This window comes from Lingula anatina, chromosome 3 (genome assembly GCF_051362555.1).
Source record: "Lingula anatina isolate TDL-2025a chromosome 3, LinAna3.0, whole genome shotgun sequence".
Classification (NCBI taxonomy): Eukaryota; Metazoa; Brachiopoda; class Lingulata; order Lingulida; family Lingulidae; genus Lingula; species Lingula anatina.
The window spans coordinates 32464444-32480994 of record NC_141769.1 but is presented as its reverse complement, the minus strand read 5'-3'; the positions used below and the strand labels follow the sequence as shown (position 1 = coordinate 32480994).

The window sequence follows — 16551 nt, the reverse complement described above, 5'->3', positions numbered from 1 at the left end:
GCTTGCTATCTAATCTGCTAATAGTCACTGAATATATATCGCATTGGGAAGTATTCAAGTGGGTCGGCCACATTTGACCCTCGGACTAGTTAGTCCCCTATTCTGAATGGGGCCATAATCTAGAATGGATTACCCAGTGTGATACCATCCGTCTGGTTTGACCACCTCCCTTGTTCTGTCCTCATCACCCCAGTAGCCTAACATGGTGGCATACCCCCTTGTACAGAGCTCTCCCACTGTGTTCACAGGGACAATGTCACCCTCGCTGTTTACCACTTTGAGCTAAAACATACAGATGTATTCATTACTGGTTTTGTTGCTATGATGGAGTTTTAAAGTGGCTGGGATATGTATAGGAAAATGCCATGTTTTGCTGTTTTTAAACCAGGCCAGACCTAAAACTTGCAATTCTGAGACAGGTTTTTTTTTTCTGAAAAGGAAGACTTTGTTTAATTCACTATGTTTGTGGATCTACTTTGAGAAATGACCATGAGGTTGGATCAAATTTTCTCTCCGAGGGAATCTTTTTTTCGTCAAAAAGGCAGATTAAGTGTATTCATATCAAAACGTTTGAAATAATGCTTGCTGCTCACTCCACCCTGTTTTACTAATGATTAGTTTTATTAACTATTTAACTGCACAGTGCAGGTTCCATATTTGCCATTTTGATTTATTAAAGTAAATTTTGTCCAAAACTTTGTCTCTCACCTCCACATGAGCGGAAGCCTTTCCCACTGAGGACACTCTCTTTTCAAAAGGTGACTCCATGAAGCTTTGGAGTGTCACTGGGCTGTTCTCTGTAGTACCATAGCAAACCTTGAACAAAACAAGGCTAACTGTATGTAGCAGACTGATAAAATGTATTTTGAAAGAGAATGCCATCAAAACAGTACTGCTTACAGGGGCGGATCCAGAGTTATTTGCTGACAGTCTTCCAAATTATCTTTGTTGATTCATCCTCCATTTTTGACTGTCTTCCGACAGAAAAAAATAGATAACCGTCAATGTAAAATTAAAAATCTGACCGTCTTCTGGAAGACCCAGAAGACGCCCTAAATCCGCCCCTGGCTTAGTTATTGTTTATTGTTACATAATCACTTGGTACTCATACATAAGAGTGTTCCTCAAGGTTTTTTGTCAATAAAAATACTGTTGTACAGTGTCCCTAGCTGTTGCACATTTGTACTTGTTAGTAATCTACATGAAAGTGATTTGGTTCCAAAAATAAAGAAAAGCGTCACAAACTAACAAAAATGAAGAAAAAGCAAAGGAATAAAACCAATCTGCTAAATCCTGTGAAGCATCCTTATCCTTAATATTAGGAAGGACATCTAACAGAATTTAATCCTGTGAAGCATCCTTATCCTTAATATTAGGAAGAACATCTAACAGAATTTAATCCTGTGAAGCATCCTTATCCTTAATATTAGGAAGAACATCTAACAGAATTTAATCCTGTGAAGCATCCTTATCCTTAATATTAGAAAGAACATCTAACAGAATTTAATCCTGTGAAGCATCCTTATCCTTAATATTAGGAAGAACATCTAACAGAATTTAAACTATCTATGAAAATAATTAAGGCAGGAAAAACTAAAAACTGAGGGAGAATTCACCCCAAAGCTGTACATAAACCAAGACCAGTGTCCTCTCGCGAAACTGTGTGCAGAAGGCCTGTGAAAACTTAATTACATGTATGTGCTACATATAGTAATGCGTTTTGCATTGCAAAATGGAGCACATTTTACCAGTTTAATTTTTTCCACCTCTGTAATGCTGCAGATCAAAACTCAAAACTTTGAGCATCACTGGGACATAACATATTTACTTTTTAAGTACACTTTATACCTAATCCCATTTAATACTGTACCTTAAAAGTTTTATTTAATGTAATGTTAATGTCAGTTTTATATATTGCAAAGAAGCACAAAAAACCCTTCAACAAAAAATGTCCAGGTGCTTGTTAACATCATGCAGGCAATATGATGTATATATTTAATTACTGTGACCTTTGACTTACTGTAATATAACTCATATACATGGTCTTTACAACCTGTTTTACGATTGCTACTGGGCATGGGGTCCCACCAATGATGCCTGTAATTATTGATGAACAACATTTACATCATACCAGGGGTAGCATACTTGTGTAAGATTAGGCCAATCACAAAGTATTGGTGCACAGAAAAATGCTCTTAATACTGCTCCCCACCCTACAAACTCTTGAATTTATGCCCCTCTTTATATTTCTCTCTTCAGAAAATATGGTTCTGTAACACCTCTAATGGTAACCAGGCACCAATACAGTGTAAATTAACCTTTATCTAAGGGACCATTCCCATATCCTATCATATTAACTGTGGATCGATCTATCTCTCAGGGAATTCTTGCTAAATTGCAATCAACTTGCTTAGATGTCTACTTAAGCTGCTAGGGGGTAATTAATCATATAGTTTAGCAGCTTCAGTAGGCGTGATAGACATTTTAGCCGCTTATGTTGAAAGCAATTTATCATAAAACCCCTCGAAGATGGATCGATCCTGTAAGATGGTTCTGGGAACCAAATGCTGTAAAACAATACCAGTGAGCACCAGGAAACTTACTGTCAAATGCTTCATATGCATGTTAATGACAACCTGTTTCATAATGACAGATGGACAAGGCGAGCCCGCCATAATACCTAAAATCAAGAGCAACTTCAGTCTTGTGAAAACTAAGATATGATATATGACATGTACAACTTGGAAATTGATTTTAAAAGAATCAAGAAAATCAAAGAATTTGAGTAATTAACTGTTACATTTGATCATTAGCTTTAATGTAAATCATTTAATCAGTATCTGGAATAATTAATTTTGAGAAGACTGAGAAGTAGACAACAGAATTTCTTCTCTCTTTGCACATGCACTTGGGGATGATCTGTCTAATTAACGGCCACAAATGTTTACAAGCATTAAATGGTTGGGAAATCAGTTAATATATATATAAACTGATTTCTCAACCATTTTATGTTTGTGGTTGTTTGTAGCCATTTGTGGTCATTAATTAGGCAGACCCTTTGGGGACCATTCAAAATGAATATACTGGTAGTCAACCTTGCTTAGGGGCACAAAGTCTAAGGGGACTCACAGTGGCATTGAGTAGAATAAAGAAAAGCTGATGATTATACAACTACAGGGCCATACAGAATAGAGGATCTGAGTATCAATGAACTAGTCCAAGGCTCAATTATGGCAGACCCTACATGAAAGAAAGACCGCTTAATCCTGTAATGGTCTCTCCCCCTGTCACACCACACCCCTTCCCACTTGTCTGGTCAAATGGAGTCCAGATTTAATTACTTCACGGACGACTTCTGGGGGGGGGGCAGAGAGACCATTTCAAAATTAAGTGGTCTTCCCTTATGAAGGTTCGCCATGTTTGAGCTGTGGACCAGTTAGCACTCAGATCTTCTCATTCTCAATGGGGCCTGTGTTGGAAATAAGAGGAGGCTTGTTTGTCCGTAAACCTGATTACTTTCAGCAGATGTCCCCATTGGCCATTAGCTAGGTCAACAAAATTCATTGTGCATGGTCTCTTATCCACTTACCTGTATACAAGCTTCCAAGGTCATAACTGGAGAAGTTCTGGTGGTTTAGCATATCTATGAACATGGTGGGGGTGCCGTAAAGTGCAGTACATCTGCAGTAGAAATTGTGCATTGTGTGAAAAGAAATTGTAAAACAAATTGCATTTGCATGACTTGTTCGTATGAATAGTCTTAAGCCAGGAAATGCTTGGAATCTTGGGGAAAGTTTTACAGAGCAGACATGGGTGGTTTTTGTCATTACAGCTGCAGGCAATAGATGTAGATCTGTGCACCATACACAATCCCTCAGAATAAATAGTTTCTTATATCACAGGACAACCCCGTCAATATTTGAATACCACCAGATGTATATTACAAGAAAATCAAAATGTCCAATGCCAGACCAAAAATACACCCCCCCCCACACACATACACACACACACACACACACACACACACACACACACACACACACATTAAAGATGAATATAACCTGCTTATATTTCACTATACTTCTCTATAGTGATCTTTCAATTCACAGTGCAGATGACTGACCTTGTCATGTAACTACACAGTTACATAAGTCCCGACTCCCCTTACTTTTCATCATGAACAGCCTTCAGAGCTGCCTCTGGCTCAAAACTTGGAGAAGGAAATATCAGCGTAGCACCGTGGACAAGACTCATGAGGCTGCCAAGCACCATTCCAAAGCAGTGGTATAAAGGAGGAGAAATACAGATCCTGGTGTCCTGCAAAATAGAATGTTTTCAAGTTTTTTTTATATTCAAAGAACCAAATGACTTAATTGTCTCTTCTGCAAATCTTTTGAATTTTTTTTAAATAGATACAAGGTATTAGCAATAGCTGAACAGTTTTATTACTTGTATGAATATTATGTAAGGTGTAAAATTTGCTCTAAACATTAAAATAGATACAAGACTTTTGCTTTAGACAAAAACTGATAACTGAAATTATTTTGCAAAATTATGGACTTTCATAGATAAAAACTACTCTGTTAATTGTGCTCAGTGACTATGTATGTGAGAAGGTATTTTCAGTATCTTGAATCTTTGAGTGAAATTTTGTAATAAAAAATACTGAAAAAAAGAAAATTTAGCATTTAAAAAATTTTAAAGAAATAGCCATACTTGGTAACACAGTCTATTACACAAGCTGCATGTATGCGTATATCTCACCCTGCGGTGGTAATCCATTCTGAGGCCCACAAAGTAGGCGTTGTTCACGATGTTGTGGTGAGTAAGGGTGGCACCCTTGGGTTGGCCTGTAGTCCCCTGGGGTCATGGAGCAAATGGTTAGAAAAAAAAAGAAAAAGGATATTTCTGATTAATGAGTATATCTTACTGTAATTCTAATCAAACAATAATACAATATATGCTGCATAGAATAGAAAATGTCTTTCTAGCCAGTGTCACTAAAATATTTTAAAACTAGCACCTAAGTTTAATCTAATTCTTTTGAATCCTAAGAGAAAATATTGCAACTTACATCATATATTACCCTTAAACCTAGATATGAAATAATAGTTAATAATATATATTAAAAGGCCAATAATGAACAGTGATAATTTTAAAAAAGATAAATACTGATTTGAAATAAAGTTTTAGTTTAACTCAAAGCTAACAAAACAAAGTTTGATACACCTATAATGATAAAAACTAACTTTTCATGATATCTTAATGTGAAGTTTGTTGCAATGAGGCTGGGTTAATTTTGTTTATAACTTCAAAACAGTCATGCATTCCACCTTCTTTTTGTTACACACTTTTGTATGGGGTATGAAAAAGGTCGGTTAGATATTGACAAAATCAGTCAAGCTTTGGATGAAAATGAGAAAGCAGCAGCGTGAAAATCACTCACAGATGTAAACTGGATGTTAATTGGCTGGTCAAACTGGAGTTTATTCTGCAGGCGTTGTAACTCTTTCTCTTCGTCACTCCCGCCCATTGACAGTACATCGTCAAATGCAAATGTCCCCCTGCCGTGCGAATTGTGTGAAGTCATTTCAATCACTTTCATTTTCTGGACCCATTTAGTCACAGTAAATTACAATGATTGAGCTACAGAGTGACAACAAGCTACAAACAGGCTATGTTCTGACTTACTTAATTAATAAGTTAATCAGAAGATATGAAGTACCAGTATGCTAGTACAGTTTTCATGCAGTATTTCGCTGGTGAATAACAATGGGAAGTTTTTCATGTTCTTAATTGTTTGAAGTATAAAGTTACTTTGAAATTGCGTCATGGCTGTTTTGAGGAAGTGCATGAGAAAAGTTGCACTGTTTGTAACTCGAATGCTTCTGACTACAGATCACTCTGTACATATGTACATATACTAGTCTACAAATACACTGATGCATGGACCAAAAAATATCCAACATGACATTTAATTACTATGTACAATGTATCTCTAAGGTATGTCATAAAAGCAAGAATCAGCAGCATTAACAAAAGCAATATATATATATATATATATATATATATATATATATATATATATATATATATATATCTGGGGTTGCGCCAGCATTTTATTTCGCTTGGCCAAAATACAAATTTTTTATCAATTTGTTATCAAAATGGTTATAATTTGACTGAAACAAGTAAAGTCAAGCCCGTTTTCCTTAGCCAATTAAGGCCAGTTTTAGCATTTGGCTAAATTGGCGAGTGTTAGCGCTACCCCAGCATACATATATATATGGATAACCATTTAAGCATATAGAACATAAAAGCAAGGGAAACATTTATCATAAGGTTAACTAATCAATATGCATGGTTGTGTGTGATATATACTTACGGGAATTTCTTTTTGCCAAGCATAATCACTATACTAAGCTCTGGCAAACTGCAAAAAAAAAAAAAAAAACCATGAAAATCATAGCCTTTGTAAGAAATATATAGCCCTTACAATTATCAAAAGCCTTAATTTTTTTTAGTCCATCAATAAAATGTTAAATAAGTTCCATTTTTAATATCAGACACATTTTTGTTTTCAGACATCTAGCTGCAGGTAAAATCAGCATTAACTGTGCAAGGATTTACAAATTGAGAAGATCTCTGAATATGATGCAAAACTTCCAAAACTTTAAAAAATTCATTAAATAAATGTAAATTATACAAGCAAGCAAAGATAGTAAAGTCCATATTAACTGTGGATTCTTGAGCTGGCCAGGTTTACAGAAGGCAAGTTCATGGTTTATCTGGAATAGCATCTGATAATAGTCCTGGGTCTTGAACTCTGAGGCAGCCACTATGGCCTTGCATCCAACCTGGAGAAATACAGCAAACTTTTTAGATACAGACAAAGAATGAATTTCTGGCATTTCAGGATAGTATTTTAATTGAACTGTATTAAAATAATTCCTGTTGGTTTGAGCATCATAAGTAATGGGATTGTCCTTTCATTTTGTTTATGTGAAAAAAAAACAGGTTAGTGCACAGTGCCACCAACATATGACACAAATGATAATGGCAACTGGGACAGTATCAAATATATACAGACATGCACACTGTGTACATACATAAAAATAAAACATGTAGGTCTCCAATTAAAGCCTAATCATGTGTCATTTTGTTCTTGATATTGGAATCCTATATATATTATATCAGCCTCTGATCGACCCGCCCTGTAGCAATACAACTGTGTTAGAGAAGAAAAACACAAAGGCATTTTTCATGAAAAGAACAACTGTTTTGACAGTGGATCACGTGACTAGTAACAGCTGTGTTTGTGGAAGCCATTTTTTCACCCTTTAAATAACATGCTCAAGGACACTGCAGGTATTAGGTATGAACGAATTAGATAACTGTGTGCAAAATTATAAAAGATATTGTCAAATTTGTACTGTAAATAAGGAAAACATACAGAGATGATAGCTAGCAAGCTATTTTTTTTTTTTCAAGCATGCAATGAATGAATTTTATTATCCTATATGATACCTGGATTATTCAATTTTTTTAAATTTTTATTTATTTATTTATTTTTGCAGAATATGTAATAGAATATAAAAGGAGGATAAGAATTTCTCCTGCTAAAACACAACAAAGATATTTGATAAAATTTAATAGAAGAAACATTGTATTTTGTGTGTGTATGTGTGTGTGTGTGGGAGGGGGGTACTTGGTCATTTACCAACCAAAGCAACAGCTATGTCGTTAGCCTATTCTTCATTTTCACATTTCTCAGAAGCAGACATGAACTTAACAATATCTGACACACAAGGTCTTTCTTCAGAATTCAGTTTTAAATAAAATTATAGAAGTCTCCTTCTAAATGGTGGAGCCAGGGAGTAAATGCACATGCACAGGGCATGTGACCACCCCCTTATAGCTGAATCCCCCCCACCCCGGCAATGTTTGCCAAGTCCAGAACCCATCCGTACTACTTATTTTTTCTGGATTTTTTCCTTTCACAATTGTATAATTTCTTGTAACATTTCTTTCTATGTCCATCAGACACCGATAAAAGGATGGTGGATACACTGTGAAAAAAATAATGGCTTGCAGGGGTAGCAAGTATATGACATGAGAAAAGGTAAGGCTTTTCAAATTGGCTCAAGCCAGTTCAATTATTATGAATTCATTTAATCATGCATTTAACTTTATGCAAAAAATTTAACAATAAACATATCATTTTTTTCTGTTGATAAATGACTTTTAAAAGCATGCAGGCATCATTTTTACTATGCAGCTTGAAGGAGATTGGAAATTGAACATGTGCCTCTTACGTATTCTTGAATTAGATATTATATACTTAGTGAAAGTAATCAACTGATAATATATAAGTTGCATATCCAAGATTGTCCTTGAAGAGTTGGTCTTTACATGGTGAAATATCATTGTAAATATAACATATTTTTAAACAGTAAATATCTGTTAGAATAAAATAGATGGGCATGTCTCAATTTAAATCTGTTCCCTCCTCTTTTGTCAATACAATATGTGCTTCATTCTATTAAAACTTTTCCCTCGCTGTTGTATTGGATGAGTTTACATATATAACAGTAAAGATGCAACTCTTTGAACAGCCAATGCCACTTTCTGCACAACATGAATTATTAGTTTAATGACAGTATGCTCTTGGGGTATTCATGATCTTAACTTCTCAACAGTTTTGGATTTGGGGGAGGGGGGGGTGAGAAGTCATCCAAGATAGCTTCTAAGGGCAACATCACAGCCAATTTTAAATCAAATATATGCATTGTATGCATTTAGATAATTAATTTTTTTTTTTCAAATTTTTCATTTCAGGTGACAATTCCTATCCAGAAGTTATATGCATAGAGCTATTAAAACCCAAAGAAAAAGAGTTTTCAGCATATTAAACAAGCTTAAGGTCCAGAACCAGCAGTGGAAATGGTCACAATTTACAAATTATCAGAAGATAAAGATGAAGAAGACAAAGAAGATCAAATCTAGGATATACAAACCTGCTTGGCTGCACTGCAGTAAAAATATCAACTGCTTTCGCTTCTAATCAGGGGGAAAAACTAAAGTATTTCTTTAGCAAAGTAAACAAAATTCCCCTTCTCTGAATTTCAATGGTAACACAGACCAACAAAAACTTAAAAGAACCAGCAGGATCTCCTCTCTACCAACATGGCTTACAGACAAGTAGCAGAAGGAAAGGAATGTCTTGATCTCTTACATAGACTACAGTTGTCTCCAACGCCCCAGATACTAAAAACTGTGTTGCAATGGACTAAACTAGATATAAGTCATGCTGATATAGAAGACAGTCTACCTGAGTCCATTGGCAGGTGCGAAAATGCTAAGCATATATTAGCAGGAGGTAACAGGTTATCTTCTTTACCACAGTCCATATCCAACCTGCCACACCTCACAGTGTTGGACCTATACAGGAATGCCTTCACAACATTCCCCATAGTACTCTGTCGCCTAACTAACTTAGAAGAGCTTTACCTTAATAACAATATGCTGTCTGATATACCAAAGGAAATCACAAATATGAAGGGGCTTAAAATATTCATGCTCGATCACAATGTCTTAACTACATTCCCCATAGCACTATGTGGCTTGACTAACCTAGAGGAGCTTTACCTGGGTGACAATCAGTTATCTGACATTCCAGAGAATATCACCAGGCTGGAGAGACTGAAAAAATTATATCTGTATAAGAATAAGTACACTAAATTCCCCACAGCACTGTGTGGCATGACTAACTTAGAGGAGCTTTACCTAGACAAAAACCAGCTATCTGACATACCAACAGAAATCACTGGGATGAAGGGACTTAAAATATTCTGGCTTTCTCACAATGAATTCAAAACATTTCCCACAGCACTGTGTGGCTTGACTAACTTAAGGGAGCTGGACCTGGGTGACAACCAGTTATCTGACATACCTCTGGAGGCTACCACAATGGAAAAACTACAGTCATTTGGTATGTCATTTAATAATATAACTCGCTTGCCAGCTGAGATGAAGAACATGGCAAGTCTAAAAGAACTAGATGTGGTAGGTACTCCTCTGCTTCAACCACCTATACATACAGCCAAGCAAGGACTAGATGCCATCAACAGGTATTTTGAGGCCTTAACTGACACCAAGGCAATCCAGTCAAGTAGAATACAGGTCAACTTTCTGGGTGAAACAGAATCGGGAAAAACTAGCATTTCACATTCACTGCAACTGGGAGAGCCAGCATCCACTGAGTCAGCAGACAGGACGAGAGTGGTGGAACAAGAAACATGGGTATATGACCAAGATATTGCCTTCAATATCAATGACTTTGGGGGGCATGAGGTCTACAAAATAGGACATCCAATTTTCATGTCCAAACATACCAGTAGCTTGGTTTTCATCACTTTTGACCTTTCAAAATATGATCCAGAAGACAAGGCTCATTATCAGCTCTATATTGGAGACTGGATTGACAAGGTGCAAGCACAGATGCCAGGGATACAAATTGCACTTATTGGAACTCATCTTGATGAAGTTGAAGCTCAAAGTGTAGAAACAAAATGTTCTGCAATAAAGAAACAACTTGAAGACCACAAAAACAAAAATAAGAAGTGGTATGACATTCAAAAAGAGACTGTTGAGAATGAAATACAAGAAACAAGTGACTTCCCACCAGCTCTTCGCAAGGCCTACCAAAAAAAAATAGATAAAATGCAGTCCTTGTCTCAGCAAGTTCAACCCATCCATGAGCATATTTTCAGGGTGAGTTCCAAAAACATGAGTGGAGTTGAAAATTTGAAAAAGTACCTCATTGATTTTGCCAGGGGAAATGCTGAAGTTTTGCCAGGAATGTGGTTGGATGCAGCCAAGAACATCTGCACCAAGAAACGAGAAGGCTCTGAAAACACGCTTGGTTGGGAGATGCTTCAAGAACTCATTATGCAGTCTGCACCTCCGGCATGGAGAGATGCAGATGCAGAAACAGAGAAAATAATGTGTGACATCTTAAGTTTCCTCGCTCATCGAGGAGACATCATTTGGTTTGATAAAAGCCCCTCACTGACAAAAGTTGTTTTCCACAAGCAAGAAGTTCTTGAAAATGTTCTCAAGGCAGTACTTAGTCATGATCCAGAGGCAGTTTTACAAAAACTCCAGATGTCCATGAGGTTTACCAGAAACAAAGCACGCACCTTACATGAAGACATCTTCACCAGAGGCATCATATCTAGACAAGCTATGAGCTGCTTGTGTGAGCCCTTCAAATTGTCCCCCACTGAAGTTGATGCCATGATAGATCTGTTGCTGAAACTTGAGCTGTGTTTCCAAGTTCAGGAACATGAGTCTAACCTTTCTTTTCACTTTCCATGTCTCCTTCAAGAAAAAAGACAACCTGAACTAGAAACCAAATGGCCCAGCAAGGTTCCCCCAGACATCAATCAACTAACTCTTCAGGTTATCTTTCCGTACAAGTGTCCAGATGGCTTATATGAGAAATTTTCTGTTCGTCAGCACAAGCATCTTGGATACCTAAAGGCCAAACGAATGGACTGGAGGAATGGGATGTATGCAGAACTTGAGAGGTGCAAAATGCTGCTGACAAAGGGGAGAGACCAGCAAAATCTTAGTCCTGGGCAAGACCCAGACTGGATTATCAGTATAGCTGTCCGTGGAACAGATCTTTTCGACCAGTGGCAAGTTCTAAAACGTGCCCACCGTGACCTCATGGACATCATTCATGAGGACTGGCGTGGGTTGCGATATGACAAGTACCTGGTATGTCCCCACTGTATGAGTGAGGACAACAAGGACAGTGAGCACCAAACCCTCCTTCTTGAAGAAACACCTAATGTTCCCCTAACCACTACTCAAGATCCAGAAGAAGTACATGTACCAACCAAGAGAAAAAGATATACTCAGAAATCACCAACTCTCTTCCCTGGAGAGATTCTTGACCAAGCCAATGTACCAGGGTCTGGCCCCAAAGAAAAGTGGGTTCCATGTGTCAATACTGGTGACTACATTCCTGCAAACCTGGTCTATCCACCCAGCTGGCAGGATGGTAAGCACAGCACTGACAAAATTAGCATTTTGATTCCATACTTCTTTTGTTTTTTTAAGATCTTTGTTATATAAAATGTTTAAAAACATTTTCTTCACCTTAAGATGACATATCCATAAACTTGTAATAATCTGAATAATGCTACTGATCTGTATAATATTTATTCTATTATACATTTCTATTCGGGGTGTCCTCAACTTATAAGGTGATACATAATAAACAACCTTGTCTCTCACATACTATTGTGTTAATGCAGTATAAAGTCTTGAACACACTTCTGACATGTAAAAACATGACAAAACATGACAAAACAGTATTTCAGTATATATGCTTAATATATGTATAATTATTATGTAAAGTGCATTCAGAGTACATAAACTAGTATGTAAAATCATTGATCAGATGATCAGGTACTGTATTTTCATTATTCAACTGCTATATTACAATGGAATTAAAACTGCTAATTGCAATGCCTCACACCTTTAAGGAACCTACTACCAGTATAATGTGTGTTAAAGGTACATATGAACCGAGCATCAGTGGAGTGTGGATTCCCAGTAACACATGTAAACCACTTCTACTAGATTCTTATATGGCTCAAATAAATTCGACATGCCAAGGGATAAACTGAATAGATCACTCGATCAGCCATAAAAGACCTTTAGACTGCTTCTTTCTTTAAATTTATGGTTGTAAATTTAACCTACTTCTGTGACCTACTTTCCTACCCCATTGACATCCAGCTTAGAATGCCAGCAGAAAAATCTGTTCAAACATCATTTTCGGGTAAAATTAAACAATGCCTTTTGGTAATTCTCTTAGTTATACTACCTGAAACTATATGCTGGCATTTGGTTGGTTTTTGTGACAAAAAATTGACTTTGTATGCATCTTTAAGCTTTTAATAAATAATACACTATTGTTTAATCTTTTTCAGCTATACGTAAACATAAAACTGAACTGTGTGAAAACATCACAGAACCTTGTCTCCTGGACATGTTGGATATGTTCCTCCAAGAAAGCATCATCACTGACCGTGAAGCTCAGACAGTGAAAGCCCAGCCCTCAACTGACAGGGTGAAATATACAGAGAAAGTTGCAGTATTCCTGGATATTCTAATGAGAAAACCTTCAAAGGCACATGTTACACTGTGTCAGTGTCTGCTGGAACAAGAACGGACTGATCTTCTTGAATTGATCATGTAACAGTGGCATGTCCAAAGGAAATTGCAGCATTCCTGGACATTATAACCAGGAAGCCTAACAGGGCATTTGATATATTGTGTCAATGTTTTCAAAATCCAGGACAGACTCATCTTCTTGAACTGATCAAGTGAGCGAAATGTTTTCAATATCAAGGACAGACTCATCTTCTTGAACTGATCAAGTGAGGAAAATATTTCAGAGCACATGTAATAATCAAAATATGCAAAATAAGAACAATGACAATAAAGGAAAAGTAAACTGACAGGAATCTTTGATAACTAATACAACAAGAGTAGTTAGTACAGTGTAGTTAAGAAAATTCCAAGACCTTTATCAATAGGTGAAAATGTGACTGTGTTAAAGAATTCTACAGAGTACCAGTGGGAACTATTTAAATGTTGTACTGAAGATCATAACTGCCAATACTGGTATATTATTTTCCGAATTTGTAATTTTTTTTTAAAGTATACTGACATGTAATTGTGTTTGATTTGAATTTGATAAATAACCTACTGGTTCCAAGTAATTTGATATACTAGTTATGAAAGTACATTAAAAGTTAAAGTAAAAGAAAGATTCAATACAAGTATGTTGACAGTACATGCACTTGACAAGTAAAACAAGAAAGATGAGTTCCCTTTAGGCAGACTGTGAATCTTACAAGCTAAAGTCATGGAAAAATTTATGTAAATAAGGGACCAATGTTCAAGGTTGCTAGTTATAAATTTTTGTTTTCAGTAACAGGGGCAGATCCAGATATATAATTTTGACGGCCTTCCAAATTCTCTTTGATGATCCATCCTCCATTTTTGACCATCTTCTGACAGAAAAATTAGATACCTTTCAATGTAAACTTGAAAAATTCTGACTGTCTCCTGGAAGACCCAGAAGACAGCTTCTGTCCGCCCCTGAGTAGGAAGTGAAAATATTCAACTTATTCAATAAAATGGATTGTTTACCTTCCTTAAGGCAAATTCTAATTCCTTAGCTTGATATGCAGGGTTGATGTTCACCTGTAAATAAAAAGTTCTTCATCTTCAATCCAATAATTCATTCATTCCTAACATTCCAAACCATTTCTATGTATGTACAGTTACAAATATGTATTGTTTTTTAAATTGACAATATTTTACATGTTATTACCAGAATAGTGTTATTTTTTAAACCAATTACTGAAAAAAATCTTCTGTGGCATGTACGCCATACAGGTACCAGTGTATCAACTATAGAGAAAAAAATTTAATTTAACAGCTATTCTACCTCTTCAAAAAAAGGTTTAAAACTACGGTAACTGCTTGATCTTTTCAATCCGGGAAAATTCCAAATTTTATAGATACTGTATTTTTGTTCAGTAATAAATTTTTAAAATTGAAACATTACTGTTGAGTGGCAGCAACACAAGTGAAAAGCAGAATATCTACGTAATAGTTCTATTCCACACAGTAAGAGCACCACAATTCTACACAGAAATGTATGTTTAATGCTTCCAAAATTATGTACCTGAAAAATTGATACATTTTCCCCATTGAAATGATGGACCCATTACTGTAATAAGTATAATCTAGGCTATAGTTTACCAGTATTATGCCAACCCTGGCAGTGGCATATTGTGTCAGGACCCACTCCTCTGTATTGGGTCCCCACATTCCAACCCTGTCCCCTGGCTCGAGTCCAAGGGCCAGAAAACCTGCTGCAAGACGGTCAACCTGAACAGACAGACATTAAAGCTAAATTTATATTTAATATAACATACCAGATATGCACTGGCAGTAGTACACAGTGACAGAGAAAAATGGGAATTTTTTTTTTTTCGCCAAAAGGCCATCAAATTGACAACTGATATTCCTATAAGTTTTTCCTGCAAGTACAGCTAAATGAAATATTTTAAAACAGCATTTACATCTTATAACCTGTACCTCATTTCTAAACTGTGTAAAGTTTTTTCTGATTCCATCCCTACAAAACACATATGCAGTTCTATCTCCACATCTGTCACTGGTTTCGTCTAGCAATCTGCCAATAGTTTTCCCTATCAGAGGACGCTCCGCAGGTCCATGGACATAACTCCAGTCCAACTTTCCTGTTTTTTCATGGACACTGAAAAGGACAGAGAGTAATAAAACATTGTTGAACATAATAAGGCACAGATGGCATTTTTCTTTTTCTTTCACTCATTTTATTTTATTTTATTATTTTTAATTTTGCTACAATATAGGTTTCACACTCATTTTGCATTTTGTACTTTATTAAAACTTTCCTGTTTTTTCATGGACACTGAAAAGGACAGAGAGTAATAAAACATTGTTGAACATAATAAGGCACAGATGGCATTTTTCTTTTTCTTTCACTCATTTTATTTTATTTTATTATTTTTAATTTTGCTACAATATAGGTTTCACACTCATTTTGCATTTTGTACTTTATTAAAATTAAAATTTACAATCTATTTTCAATATTTCTAACGACCTTTTTCAAATCTTTTTTTTTTTTTTTTGTCATCCTCCCCACTCCATCATTGTAGCAATCACAGGGAGCCAATGTTAGGCGGAGTGGTCTACTGCATAGGCTTTAGAAGATGCAATTTGTATCAATTTGTATTTCTCATACTGAACATTTTTGTCATCAAAAATTCCTTCACGTTACCTATCCACTTGCATATTTCTCTGCTTACGGTTTAACTGTTTCTTTACACCAGCCCCCATACTTATTTTGGGATAAACTGCAAGTGGTGACATAATTCCTGTACTCTTAAGGCAATGTTTGAAAGTCTGGCGTTACTACACTGCCGGCCACTAATTGTGAATTTACGCTCTGTTTAACACTAACGAGACACAAAGCAGATAAAAAAAATACGTAAATAAAAATGCCAATGGGAACGCATATGTTTTTCGTGTTAGTGTATGAGACGTGCTTTACAGCCGTGGACAATGCTCGGCAACACTGCAGCTATTGGTCGTATTAGCTATATCATTTCTTGTGGGCAATGACCCCTAAAATCAGAATTAAGATTTCCGCATCTGCAGCGCAGAATGTAAATGTCAGGAGTATTTACTGTAACTTCTGGATCGTGAGTTTTGTTATAAACATTACCTGTCAGCGCTGAGATGCCTTCTCGATTGTGTATAACGGTTGTTGACAAACCAGCCGAGATTGCGAGAGTACTTGATTAACAGTCGCCTTGTCATAACGGCACCTTGCAAAGGATAAATTAAAGTTTGTAAACATAACCTCTCCCGATGACCCAGTTAGATCCACATAAACTTCAACTTAAACAT

General features: G+C 36.2%; 2 protein-coding genes across 3 annotated transcripts in view; one reads left to right on the top strand and one right to left on the bottom strand.

Moving 5' to 3' along the window:
- The window catches only part of LOC106176119 (medium-chain acyl-CoA ligase ACSF2, mitochondrial), an 18694-nt gene extending 2143 nt beyond the window's left edge, over positions 1–16551 (bottom strand). Inside the window, exons 1-13 of one of the 2 annotated variants that reach the window (XM_013558357.3) lie at positions 16367–16551; positions 15193–15373; positions 14854–14982; positions 14236–14289; positions 6739–6857; positions 6386–6433; positions 5447–5564; positions 4765–4860; positions 4169–4317; positions 3590–3681; positions 2604–2680; positions 709–816; positions 134–282 (exon numbers count right to left, since the gene is read on the bottom strand). In XM_013558357.3, the coding sequence (XP_013413811.2) occupies positions 134–282; positions 709–816; positions 2604–2680; positions 3590–3681; positions 4169–4317; positions 4765–4860; positions 5447–5564; positions 6386–6433; positions 6739–6857; positions 14236–14289; positions 14854–14982; positions 15193–15373; positions 16367–16461 (1415 nt within the window). In that variant the 5' untranslated portion in view covers positions 16462–16551. Of the gene's footprint in view, positions 1–133; positions 283–708; positions 817–2020; positions 2098–2603; positions 2681–3589; positions 3682–4168; positions 4318–4764; positions 4861–5446; positions 5565–6385; positions 6434–6738; positions 6858–14235; positions 14290–14853; positions 14983–15192; positions 15374–16366 lie in introns of both variants that reach the window. The other variant, XM_013558358.3, reaches the window with a different exon arrangement.
- Positions 7309–14317, top strand: LOC106176117 (malignant fibrous histiocytoma-amplified sequence 1 homolog). Its single transcript, XM_087007968.1, has 4 exons — positions 7309–7375; positions 8044–8122; positions 8839–12070; positions 13008–14317. The coding sequence occupies exons 3-4, from the start codon at positions 9187–9189 to the stop codon at positions 13274–13276; spliced, it is 3153 nt and encodes a 1050-aa protein (XP_086864094.1). The 5' UTR covers positions 7309–7375; positions 8044–8122; positions 8839–9186; the 3' UTR covers positions 13277–14317.

Coding starts and splice junctions, on each gene's coding strand:
- LOC106176117 (XM_087007968.1), top strand. CDS start 9,187: ATGGCTTACAGACAAGTAGCAGAAGGAAAGGAATGTCTTGATCTCTTA. Junction 12,071..13,007: donor TCCACCCAGCTGGCAGGATG/GTAAGCACAGCA, acceptor AATCTTTTTCAG/CTATACGTAAACATAAAACT.